This window comes from Eurypyga helias, unplaced genomic scaffold, assembly GCF_000690775.1.
Source record: "Eurypyga helias isolate BGI_N326 unplaced genomic scaffold, ASM69077v1 scaffold7918, whole genome shotgun sequence".
Taxonomy (NCBI): domain Eukaryota; kingdom Metazoa; phylum Chordata; class Aves; order Eurypygiformes; family Eurypygidae; genus Eurypyga; species Eurypyga helias.
In genome coordinates this window covers 2,730-16,528 of record NW_010267485.1, presented here as the reverse complement: position 1 = coordinate 16,528, position 13,799 = coordinate 2,730, and the positions used below count along the sequence as shown (strand labels likewise).

Genomic DNA, 13,799 nt, shown 5'->3' with positions numbered 1-13,799 from the left:
AATGGTAGAACCTTGGACAATTTTCACTTCACTTATTATGCAGAGTGTACTTCAAAATTGTTACCAATATTAAATCTGATTTTCTTCTCCATTGATTTTTATCAGATGATTTCTCCATTACTATTTCCTTACCTTTTTTGCCTGGCAATATTCCTTTTCCATTACTTTTCCTAGCACCCAAGGTCTCCTAGATGCACCTGAAGCTAAAGAGACAATAGATTTATTACTTTGGGTAATCAACTACAGATAACAGGGTATTATATTTAATATAATTAAAGATTATTTGTTAAAGTGATTTTACTTTCAGTGAAATAAATTCTTAAAAAAAACCTTTTTTCAAATAAGTTGAAAATATGTAAGTTCAGATGTCAAGACAGGTCACTGAAATTCTCAAACAAAAAATTTGATTTTTCAGATTAAATATTTTTAAAAAGTTAAAATTAGAGAAGACAAAAGCAGGTCAAACCAGAAATTCATCTAATGATTCAAAATTATTCTTGCCAATACAGCTTGATCTTTAGGGTTGATTTAAGGTGAGAATTTCTTGAATTATTTCAAAGGAGAAGACATCTTTCGTACTCAGCTATTATTATTGCTCTTACTGAAACATTTGATTATTTTTCTGTATTATTGATGGAAAATTGTTAGTCATCAATAATAATTTCAAAGCCCTACAAGTCTGCTAGTTTTGGTCACAGTCCTCTGAAAGTACCCGGTGCTGTTCAGAAAGGAAAAAAGTGGAAAAAACCAAAATAGTAAAGTGACAGCTCAAAAGAGCAACAGTGGGCATGAACTCTGAGCTTGTATTCATTTCTGTAACAGTAGGGAAATGCATATTTGTCTTGTATTCCATGAAACTATACCCATTTTACTTGCTTTGTTCTTTTCTAACTACCACTAATCATAGCACAAAGAAAACATCAGAACAGACATAAGGAACAGCTCACGTATGCTCTACATAATACTAAAATCAATGCTTTTCTAAGCATGATTGTTTATGAGATCCTGTCTGTATCTAGTGACTCGAAAATGAGTCACTCGGGAAGCAGATTTTGAAATTTGAATCTTACCCTTCAAGATTACTTTGGCTATTAACAATGCAGCAGATTCTGCTCTACTCCACACTCACACAAATCAGTGCAAAGCATTTGTATCTGGCCTGAATGCTCTACAACTAATACTTAAATCACCAAAAAAAACCCCACAACTTTTTACTTTGCTTGGCCAACAGCCTTCATTGATCTAACAAAGATAGTGAGAAAGATGCAGGGCTTTTTTCCTTACATTTGCAAAGGAAAAATTCCATATCCCAAAGATAAGAGAGAACACAGAAATCACGCAGTGCTCAAGCAATTTCAGTGTTGGCATAGCACTTTCAAGTGCTCTTAAAGAAGGCAGAGAGTCTACAATAGCCTAGATCCCTGACACTTAACATTGTAGGTGGATCTGTAAAGAATTATTAACTTGCTATGTACAGTTGGTACCAAAGGGCAGATTTAGACGCAGTCTTAAAAAAAGATTCATACTTCAATTTAACTAAGTTTAAATTGCTGGCAAAGGTAGCCAACAAATAATCCGAAGATTAAGGGAGGAATAAAGCAAATGTGGCATCAACCTGAACATAAACAAAACATAGAGAAACTGTTCCCTGATTTCTGCTGAACACCATTTAAATTGGGTGAAAAAACTTTATCAGCAAAAATATTACTTGCAAATCTCCCTACATCGTAGTCTACACTTGTTGAGACATTTATTTGGGTACATAAATTCTAGTCACTTTGCAGAAGATGAGGCACAGAGAGAACAAACCGTATCCAGTGACAATCTTCAAAGAATAGCATAAAATTAGTTATTTAAAAAATAAGAACTGAGCATGCAGTTTTGACAGAAACATTACCTTGAGTTTTGTATTTACTTTCATCAAAAAAGACACTGAAAACATAAATCCATATAAAAAGAGGCCTAACACCTACATAGTTATACGTTACTATTCAAGCTACTGAATAGGTAAATAGCCTGATGGGAATGTTTTCATCACAGACATGTTAACATACACTGGGTATGTACAAAATTGGCTTTTTCTCTCTTTTTTTTTTTTTTAAACAGCTTACTTAGATGCAGAAATTTTCCCCTATTCTTCCAAGATATTAACATCCATATGAATTCATGATTTAAAGTGTCATCTGCCTTGAAAGATGTTTAGCGTCAAAACAAATAGCAAAAGCTACAAAGACAGCTGATAGCTATCTACATTAGAGGCTTCTCATTTATCCTATATATATGTATTTATAAAATCACTTAAGTGTTAGAAAGTTGAGTGTTGTTTGTAGGAGGAGATAATTGGAAGCAATCCGACACTTACCACACTCACCTGGTTTGAGATCCAGTGCAGCAAGAGATTCTGAGTGCAAGAAATACAAGGTTGGACTAACAGTAAACAACACATAGTTGTCGTGCCTCTCGTCCAAGATAATGAGAACCAAATCGCCAACCTGAAAACTAGAAGAAAAAAAAAATCAAGGTACTTAACTAAAAAAAAGCATAGAAGCTTAAAACTACACTAATTACACTACAATTTCTTCCCAAGTATCACACTTCCCAAGCAAGTTGAACAGTAGTATGTTTCTACTTATGCCAAATTATATACATTTTATATTTTCTGAAGTCAACAAAACACTAACTTTTTAAAAAGTTTTTGAAATGTTCTTCCACTTCCATCAGCTCAAAGTATTCTCTTCAAAAGAACTGACAGTTTTGCTTTAAAATATAAACAGAACTACCTAACAAAATACTAGGGTTTCAATTTTATATTACTTTCATTCACTAATACTTGTGGGAATAATCAGTGTATTAGTGTTTATAAACGCTATTCTGATGCTTTAAACTGAGTTCCATTTGAACACGGAAAAATATAGCAAAATATTTATGCAGCTATTCGATCTTAAAATTTTAGGCACACAGGACAAAGAAGGGATGAAATGTTGTCTTTGAACAAAGCAAAAGAAACACCATCATGACTACATAAAAAGCTTCAAAAATCTACTTCTTCCTGCCACCAGGCTAATACAAAACACCAAGTTCTCAGTGCCAAGTTTCACTAACAAAATTCAGATTAACTTTTTCTCTCTCCAACTTCTGTTTCACAGTACAAATGTGTTGGAAGTAAATTTATCCATTAAAGAAATTAAGTCTGAAATAGCAACAAATTAAGCATTAGACCATGAAAGGGCTCTAAGAATGAATATGACTCCTCCTCCTCCAGGGATCTTCAAAAAGATTTTTTTATATTAATCAATTAAAATCAGACTGATAAATTATTTAAAAGCAGTTGGCTGTAGCTTTTGTATTTTGCAAGTATTAATACCTCTTTTTCCAGCAACAATTCTACATGCAGCTGCTAACAGATTGATAAGATCTAACAAATATTTGAGTTAATTTCATTTATTCTGTCAAGGTAAGCCAAAAATTTTGAAGACTTCAAGGAAGTAAAACTTCTCTTGGAATATAACGGAGCACTACGCATATTCAGGGTGAACAAGATTCCTTCTACTTTGTGTCATTTCAAGAAGGTTACATATAAACAGAAAGTAATCTAAAAGAACACTCTGGGAGGATTCTAGGAATCCCATGAGGTATGATCCCTATGAACTGTGTAAAGAAAATCATGGAATTTAAGAAAACCACCGACATACAGAATTCAGAAAGGCCCTTTTTCTGTTTAAAATAGCATTTATAAAATTTGATTTATGCCCAACTGAGATGGTTCAATAACTGACGGCTGAACTACAGAGATGACCTGTGTCTCTTCACTGCAGAGGAAGAACAGAATTGTGACATTCTTTAACTATACACCTAATATTGAAGGCATATCTATCTGTTTATACGAAAATCAACATTTACTTACTCTCTAATTGCTATTTTTTCAGAATGTCTTGCCGATACTGATGACATGCTCTGGGACATCTAGAAAAAAAAAAAGAAATGCTATAAAGTATTGGAAAGGTATGATGAAATGCATGTTGCAGGTAACAATATAGTTAAGATTAATAATTTCTTACTGATTTCAAACAGTGTCTATTCTTGCAGATCTTGTATTCACCCAAGAAAACAGCATACCTTTCTGTCATCCTGTTTTGTAGCAGGTTTCATTGTCTGCCTATGATTCTGGTATTTTGTTTTGTAAATGGCTACCTTTGATTATGATATTTATTACATAAATAATAAGGGAGAATTCAGTTAAAACTGAGAAGTGCTTTCCAGGTAAGTGCCAGTAAAGATTTGTCCTGAACATACACAAGACTTGTGATATACCTGTGCACTTTTTCTACAGAAGCCACTGGCTTTCTCAAGAAGGCTGATGGTAAAACTTTGGAAGTTAAATATGTTTATTGCAATTAAAATTTGGATGTTGAATTCTAGATTACATGATAGTCCAAAGCATACAAAGTTTACTGTAATAGACAGAGCAGGACTCCCTGGAATAAAACTGGAGTCAAAGTTTCTAAGACCAAACAAAGACTCAGTCATGTAAAGTTTTGGACATAATTCTTCTATCTTCTCTCCTATTTGCATGACGCTTGCCTTTAAATGTAATTAACACAGGCACATGAACCAAAGTCAATAAAATAAACTAGATCTAAAAATAAATGTAAGTATACCTACACTTCCTACAGTAACAGTAGTAAATGACTAACGCTGCTTTTAATCTACAAAAGGGACACGCATCTGACATACAGGCAAGTAGAGAAGCCCATCTGACGTAAATGCATACATTTCATTACCCTTTGGTAACTTCCTTAGAGAAGAAAATTCATAATTGCCCTGTAGAAACTCTAACTAGGTCTTGCAGTTTTTCCATTGTTTATTATTCCCTGGACCATTTATACACGCTATTAAAATCTAGATTACTCATACTTGAAGTTTAGCACAAGATTTTTCAGCTGTAACTCAAATATTGTTACCTACAGCACATTTCCTATTGACAGTCCTCCCCCCTCATTTCCCAGAAACAGTATCAGCCTGTCTTAATACGCGCCTGAAGCCTATTCACGGTTTTCTTCATTTCTTCAAAGAATGACTCAAAACTCAATACAGTACAACACAAAGCTCTCAACTTCTGATGACATTTTCAGCAGTTTTCTCTATGGGGTCCAACTTCCAATCAATGGTGTTTTGGGGTTTTTTTTTGTTGGTTTGGGGTTTTTTGTTAGAGACTACATTTATTTGGGTTTTTTTCCACATTCACATTTATTCACTTTTCTTCCTTGAAAAAGAAAGCGCAGCTAACAAAAGTTGTCAAATGCATATAATTTGCTTTGGTTGTTGGCTAAAGTGTCTGGCAGTTCTCTTCAGATGTTAAGACCAAAGATTGGCTTACTTTAAAAAAATAGAATAAGTGTTTAATTAAAATGCAAATGTGTTTGGTTTTTATATTTTTCATTAATTTCTAATTTTAAATTGAGAAACCTGACCTAGTGGAAGGTGTCCCTGCCCATGGCAGGGGGGTTGGAACTAGATGATCTTTAAGATCCCTTCCAACCCAAACTATTATATTATATGATTTTATGTTTACCATTAAAACTCAATAAAGAATGTTTTATGAGTTCTAAAACATTACACAGAAAAAAACGTTCCCTTTCTCAATAATTCATATAAAATAACAGAAATCCTGTAATAACATTCCTGGTATTAAAAGAAGCTCCTGTTTATTATTTATTGCTTGCAGAGGTAACCCACAACTTCAGCTGGAAAGGTCAGACACCTGAAAAGATTTTCTTTTCTTGTGCAGAACCAATTTGTAAGTAAGGAATTGAAAAGGTATTATGTTCCTATGCCCATTTAGAAACCAGTTTTGAATTGCTTTAGACACCAATGAGCTGCCAATTTCTCCTACACCGCTTAGTATTAATCAGAACAACAAAATAATTTTGTGTCTGTCTTACACAACACTGTTTTCTTCAATTTCAAATGAAGATGAGACAACAAAAGATCAAGAGTTTAATTCAGCAAAGCTACAGACATTTCTAAGACTGTACAGTGTGTTCTGAGTTTTATTTTAAAAACTACACTGAAACACCTCTTGTGCACTTCACGGACATTCTGAATAAAAAAATCCTTTTGTAAAAAATGCTTTTAGATGCACTGCAAACCTTTTATGTCCCCTATTAGCAGGGTTTTATTTACAGGTTTTAATGTGGAATGGAAAGTGTTTGAAAAAAATTTGCAATTCCACACCTGAATATGTAGTATTATAGTAAATTATATAGTAAATTTCAACCCTACACCTGACAGAAAAATGGCAGCTCCTACCAGAGAAACTTATCAAACCCTTTTACTATGAAATGTAACTTGCAACTACACAGACATCCCTTCCTACCAAATTCCTAGGTATCACCTGTCACTTAAAAAAACAATTAAATCTCTATAGACAGTCCAACCAATGAACTACGAAAGGACGTGTCTGTATCCCATAAACACAGTAATTTTTAAGAGTTAAGGTTGAGACCTGCTAGCATGAATAAACTCAGGAAAAATAAAAGGAGAAGGATTTATAGCACAGGAATCAAAGGACCTCTGTCACTATGTTCTTTTTCCTTCCACAGGCACTGACTATTATTTGAGTGTTTAAGATGATGGCCATTTGTATTTCCAGTTGCTAGACAGAATTTAATTTTCACACCTTGCAAAAGTGACAGGTGCAGTTTTCCAAAAACAATCTCAAAGTTATTGCTAACATTCCTAATTAAGCATAATGTGCAGGCATATTTACAATCTTGCAAAATGGCCTTCAGTCTGCTGTTGTTGAAACACTAAGCCATGCTGCCACTGAAATTAACTCCCCCTATCCCAAGCTTGGGTAGTCTGTGTTCTTTGGGAAGAAGTCTCTTTCTCCCGTCCTGTGAATCTTTTCCATGAGGAGACTACTAAATTGAGGTACCTCTGAAAGGTTATCAGGTTACCCATTTGTCATCTGCCTTAACACTTAAAACCTACTTGAAATTAGTAAATCACATTTTTAGACTGTAATGCACTTAACATTTGTATGTTCTCCTTATTTTTTCATGAGACTTAAAACACAGACTGCACAAATACTTACCAGTCTTTGATTTAATCTCTTATTTTCCTCCTCTTTCAACTGCAAAGTCTGAAAGAAAATCTCATCTGATTAAATAACTAAAATACCTTATACAGTATAAATATTTAAAAAATTTGATATGACCGGAGCCAGACTATTTATACAATACATATATTTACTAGAGCAATATCAAAACATCTTTTGAACAGACATGTAAAAAATCTGGTCTAACAATTACCACAGTGCTCCAAAATCCTCTGCTAAACTATGTTCACCTCCATACTCACCCATCTCAAGTTACAGAATCATTTCAGTGACAGAACAGCAAAAGAAATGTAATGTATTACTATTTTACAGCTTCTACCCGTGACAAATCCTTTGTAAGCAGATGACAGAATAATGCATGTAAGTGCTTGTAGCCAAACATTCAGCCCCTAGCATTATACAGTGCCACAATGCACTAACAGAACACATGCATGTTCTCTAACCAGATTTTAGTCTAAAGTGACCCTGGAAAGCTGAAAGGTGAGACTTTTTTTTTCTTTTTAAGGTCAACCTTGAGAGGCAAGAAAAAGGCAACTGAAGGGAGTTAGATACAACTGTATAGTTAGAAATTACTAGAATCTGAAAGATTCAGGTGTAACTAGTAAGAGTTAATCTAGCTTTTAACAAGGATAACTTATTGCATCAACAAGGTTCAATTACTCAGTGTACTTTGAAAGCTATGCCCAAAATAAAAGTTGTAAGAGAAGTGAAAATTTAAAGTGTGTATTTGGGAGAAGCAGGGGGAGTGTCTGTGTGATGTATAAACCTAAAAATCTAGCCTGTAAGAGAATAACAATAACTTCAGAAAATTGCAAGTTTTAAGCACATACATAACAAGTGTTATTTTACTTTTTACCAAAGCAATACTGTCAAGATTATAAGGCACCCCCAGTAGAATTACAATGACTTAAGTAGTAGCAGCCTAAGAAAAGAAGTTACCCATTTCCAAGAGAAACAGGTAAATTAATCTTAATTCCTGTTCAGCTGCTTTGGATGCTTTAATTTGAAAGAGTAATCAGAAATTCCATAGATCAATGACCTGTCACTCCTACGAAGAAATACTACACCTGACTCATTTATACTGAAGCCGACAAACTGAGTAAACAAACTTTAAGCTAGGCCAAGTACAATGTATCACAATTTATTTTGAATTACTTCAGTAATTTAGATATAGCAGATAAATTCTTCCCGGAGAGGGTGGTGAGGCACTGGAACAGGTTGCCCAGAGAAGCTGTGGATGCCCCATCCCTGGATGTCTTCAAGGCCAGGCTGGATGTGGCTTTGAGCAACCTGGTCTAATGGAAGGTGTCCCTGCCCGTGGCAGGGGGGTTGGAACTGGGTGATCTTTAAGGTCCCCTCCAACCCAAACCATTCTATCAAACAAGTATAATGATATTTATAAGCCTTGCAGATACTGTATTGCATCAGGGTATATCACTGACCACAGCACAAGTTCACACATATTTGTAAGTAAATAGTTGTAATGCTTAACTTTACAATCTACTCACTCTTTCTAACAACATTATCCTCTGTTTTTCTTCAGACATATGGACATTCTCACTAAAAGAAAAAAAAAATGGACAATTTCAGATTTTTTTTTTTTAAATGATCAAAAGTTACCTTTCCCATGCCCCCCCCTTCACTCAGTAATGAGTGCCATGTATTTGCTAGCATAGAAAGGTACCTTAGAGAATCAGCATCAACATCTGACCGAACATTTGGGGGGTTTCCCCCCCCTTAAAACCAAGGAGCTTCTTTGTTGCAACAAATCAGTAAATTTTCAGTCAATGATCAGTTTATGAATTTACATGGGGCCACTTCAGCATATTCTGCCTTGTTTTCAAAACATTAGGGTGAAAGATACAGCTCCAAATACTTTGGCAGTTAACATTTGATATTGTGGTTCAGCTCTACAAAGTTGTATTTTCCTAATCTTTGTAGTTAAAAGCTCCGTGTCCTGGGACACTCTGGTGGACTAATTTGACTAATGTGGACTTGCTAATTGTCTCCTTTTATCTGTGAGATAAACTGAGCACTGGGGCATGATAAAGTAATGCTAACATCCTAAAGAGGAATTTCCTAAGAACAAAGTAATTCCTAATACAATTAAAAAATATTTTTAAAGACAAGTTATAATAGGGAAGAAACAATATATTTTGTAGTCCAAACTGATCTGGATGGGAAAAGACAATAGACAAATTTTTGGACATAGAGTCCATTCATCCAGTCTGACAAAACATGCCATAAATCCATGCTAAATGCCAAGTAGAACTAAGGGATTATAATTAAGCCATGTAAATCGTGACTTAATTTTTGTTAAAAGGCTGTTCAGCTCTCCTGTAATAGGAAGACGTCAACAGGAACCTGTAATAATTTCTGCCTATTTATTACATGACTTTTAGTGCACTGAGCCAAAATTTTTTGTTCCCAGGCTTATCTTGACATGTTTTTTTGGTAAAGCTGCCTTGAGAGTTCAGGACTGGAATGATTACTCTAAGAAACAGTTCACCTTCTAAAGACAAGGTATTTCAGTGTTTTATCAATTATCAGTGCAAGTTTAGCTTGGTCAGCAACAACTGTTGTAATTCGTGCTTCCACAAAGTTATTTCCTGCACTGGGTATTATTCTGGGTTAGGCAGCATCCATTGTGATGCATGCCGATTAAAGTGAATGTAACAATATTTAACAACTCTGCTTTTGCTTCTCTGGCAAACGCTCATTCTAATTGTGTGTTTCCCAGTCAGGTTCATTACTTCTGTAAGAGGTAAGAAGTACTCTGGGACTGTTCAAAAAGCTAGTGGCACAGAGAGAAAATACATAGGTTGCAATTGTTTAATGATCTTCCATGAAGAATCTGTGTAAAGGGGTAGAAAAACAGGAGATTACAGCCCTCCTGCTTTCCTTTCAACAACAAAGATTCACAAACTAATCAAGTTGGTGAGTCAAAGATGCAGCCAATCTCTTCAGGTCAATGTTTAATGAAGAAAAAGAAAAATAAGTTACATGAAGTATATTGAAATTAATTTGGGATTCTAAGCTTTTTCCCTCCACGCAAATGACTATATTGCACCGTACAGTCCTAAAGCATACATCAGACAGATAATTTCAAGAAGCTTCAGAAATAAAAGGGAAATAAGAGCATACAAATTTTTATTTTAATTAGGATGATGAGATCTGTCTTCTGACAACATCACACTGCACTGAGGTAAACAGAACAAAGCAAACTTGCTGTTTATTCAGGGTAACATGATACAGCTCATGATATTTATCAACTTCACAAATGAGAAAGTCTATGTGGAGAACAGAGGAAATCTGACAATGCAATCGTAACTCATGTATTAAAGTCTGTTAGAAAACCATTGTGGGTGTAAAAGCATAAATGAACACATTTGATGCGACTGCTAATTTTTAGAAGTGCCTTCAGTTAAAATCCAAATTTCCTTAGTCACAGTAGAAAAGGATCTTAAAAGGAGTATGCCTAGTATAAGAGAATTAAATAAATGCAATCTTCCACCACAAGGAGGGAGAAAATGTCAGCATGAAGAACAGTTCTCATCAATCAGTAAAAAAATACTAAATGTTGACTATTTCAGTTTTCTTAGGCTGCTATAGCAGAAACATACTCATACTGTGGATATTTTATTTTTTCCTCATTTTCACCAGTTTCTACATAGAGCTAAAAACACCCAACTGGAATGGACAAAACTTCTTCCCCCTTTTTTCCTGAATGCTCTCCCAGTAATCTAATGAGAATGGATTCTCATACTGCACTAAGCATGGTAATAGCTGAGTATCTTTAGTAATGAGTCTTATTTTAATGCACACATACCATGTGCTAGTCATTTTGCCTTATTCTTGTCAGCAAGTACATGTAATAGAGTGCTCATTTCAGTACATAATTTTTAAGCCTAACATCTTACATTTGTTAAGAGAAAACTATGAAAATTTTAGAAAATGGAAAAAATAATTAGGATTTTTGCATGCATCATAACAAACCCTTCTCTTTGAGCATCAGTCTTTACTGTTCAAAAACCTTTACAAAATTACTTCAGGTACACTTAAAGTAAGAATCAAGGCTCTGAACTTGATGTACATTTTCATGGAAGTAAGTATTTAAAAAAAAAAAGTTACATCTGAAAGTAGCCTGGATTCCTGACAACAACCAACAGGACAACTTTGTAGCAGTCAATTATTTCATCATGTACTGAGACCAGATCATAGTCTACTCACTTTACATGTAGACTCTTATCTTACCAGGCAAGGCATGTATGCCAGTAACAAAGTGCACTGCTATTTCTGGGCACCCAAAACAGACAATATACTGAAGTCAATGACCGCAAACAACTCCCTTAAGTTACCTCCAATCTCTATAATCACCTCAGTATTTCAAGCACAGTTTAAGACACCTACCTGCAAACTAGCCCCTGCCTAATTAAAACTCCATGCAATAAAGAGCAATCAACAGTTCAACATGTGAGATATCAACATAACGTTACTTGAATCTGTTGTAGATCCAGATCATCAACCCAATCCAAACACAGAAGAACCAATCTCAAAATAAGAGTTTACAGTTTCAAGTACTTAAGTTGATTGCCCGGTTTTCCTCCAGTAAGGATTTAAATCATTGCAAACTTTTTTCCCCAGTTCCATCACTGCCTTTTAGTAAGTCAGCAGTACATCACAGCTGATGATTATGGGGTTATACGAAGGAGTGCTGAATACCTATCCTCCTCTCCAGTAATACAACACATCAATCCATCAAGGCCACTCAATCTGCCTCAGTCTCCCTACTTGTGTTGAATCCTGAGGATTCAGTCTCATTTCTACCAAGCATATCTATTGGCCCTTCCCCCTTCTCAAGGAATGTCATTGTGCTGTCTGATAGTAAACATTTAAAAACAAAGAACTTTGATTGTTGTTGTACAAGACAGCCAGTCACTGTTCAAAAGACAGACCAATAACACACAGCCACCCAGCTCATTCTAGGCTGCTTTGACAACTGTTTTCTCCCATTTGACTTCTATTTCATATACGCTAGGTCTATTTTTCTATCTCAAAGATGAAACTTGGCCTCACAGTTATAAGTTACATACTTCTAAGTCATGAAACCCACACATTCCTAATGGTTGTGATACCACAGTCGTATGCATACGTTTAAAAGAATACCTTTAAGCAAGAAAATCAAAGCCAGAAGGAGCTTTAAACATGCTCATTCGCATTTCAAAACACCCAACAGCACACATTTGAAGAATAAGAGCATGCTTTGTCTATTTCTACTACAGTGCCCCATACTTACTGCACAGCCATCATGCTGGTTTCCATTGTGGAGTCCATTCTCCCTTCAGCTGCAATGTCAGAAACCAATCTGTCTGCATCAGTGGGAACATCCCCTGCGCAGGCTCCACAAGCTTCTGAAGCTGCTGCTGAGTAGGTTGATGGAGAAAAACTACTAGTTCTCAGTTTATTAACTTCTTCTTCAAGCTTTTTCTTCTCTTCAAGTAAGCGAGCTCGGTCTTCAGAAAGCGTTTCAATCAAATCTAGGTCACAAGAAAGTAAGAATTCTTTTAATAAGAGCAGCACCAAGGATCAAAACAAACCCATAGTGAATGGAATTTTTCTATTAGAAAAGATGAATACTACTTCAGAACTTTGCTTACCCTTATCTTTTTCTTGCTGTTGTGTAAGCATTTTTAATTTGTCACTAAGATCATTAATTATGTTTTCTTTTTTCATTTTCTCTCTTGTCAGAACAGTGTTAAAGTTGGTCTGAAAACAATGAAGATAATTGAAATAAAGAAATGGTACTGTATGCAATGCAAAAGACGTGATTAGAACAGAACAGTACAAAACGTATCATGCATTTCAGTCTTCCAAATTGTAATTAAACAAGGAATTAAACTTTTTTACATATTACTTTGGTGAAGAGATAACATGCCTGCACATTGTATTTTGAGGTTTCTCAGTAAGGTATCTTTTTATAGGTTATTTCTATCCCTCTGATTTCCCCAAGCCCAATATACACATGTAGTATAACTATAAAGAAGTCATCATTTAAAAATAATGTAAGTTGTTGGGGTTTTTTTAAACATAATGCTTTATATTCCAGATAATGCATGATAGTTGCATGTTTTATATTAAACAAAATATACTTTAAAGATTAAAATGGTTATTAAGACAAAGCTGCACCACATCATGTGCTACATGTAATAAAAAAGAAAAACCTCATTCTTAATAAGCTAGATTAAAATACTAGAATCTGAATTAAAAATACATTTCAAGTCCTGCATTAATTCCTCAGTGAACAATTATTTAATGCAGAAGTCACACAGGAATCCTGTCTAATAACTTAAGTAACTGAACATAAGAGGCTAGAATATCTTTCAGGATCAGTCTGACAAATCTTTCCACTTCTTCAATCCTACCAAGCATTATGCCCTCACCACTTGTGCTCCTAAGGTCGTACTGAAAGAGAGACAAAAGTTACCAACACCATCTATTAAAAGGATATTTTAAACTACATCTTCACTCTTTTGGTGAATTTTAAGATTGTTTTGACCTACACCTACCAACTCTGAGTCCTAAAATGCAAGCTATTTGGTAGGCTACACACCTCACACACTGCACAGCAGCCTTTGGCACATGTGTACCTACCATAACTGTCACATACCACAAGCATAAG

General features: G+C 34.9%; 1 protein-coding gene across 1 annotated transcript in view; it reads right to left on the bottom strand.

The window, feature by feature from the left end:
- LOC104513927 (RB1-inducible coiled-coil protein 1-like) overlaps positions 1 to 12,502 on the bottom strand; it is a 13,418-nt gene extending 916 nt beyond the window's left edge. Inside the window, exons 1-6 of the mRNA XM_010157435.1 lie at positions 12,417 to 12,502; positions 8,629 to 8,680; positions 7,097 to 7,144; positions 3,905 to 3,963; positions 2,372 to 2,499; positions 133 to 203 (exon numbers count right to left, since the gene is read on the bottom strand). Of these exons, the coding sequence (XP_010155737.1) occupies positions 133 to 203; positions 2,372 to 2,499; positions 3,905 to 3,963; positions 7,097 to 7,144; positions 8,629 to 8,680; positions 12,417 to 12,454 (396 nt within the window). The 5' untranslated portion in view covers positions 12,455 to 12,502. The remainder of the gene's footprint in view (positions 1 to 132; positions 204 to 2,371; positions 2,500 to 3,904; positions 3,964 to 7,096; positions 7,145 to 8,628; positions 8,681 to 12,416) is intronic.
- Between the last annotated feature and the right edge of the window lie 1,297 nt (positions 12,503 to 13,799).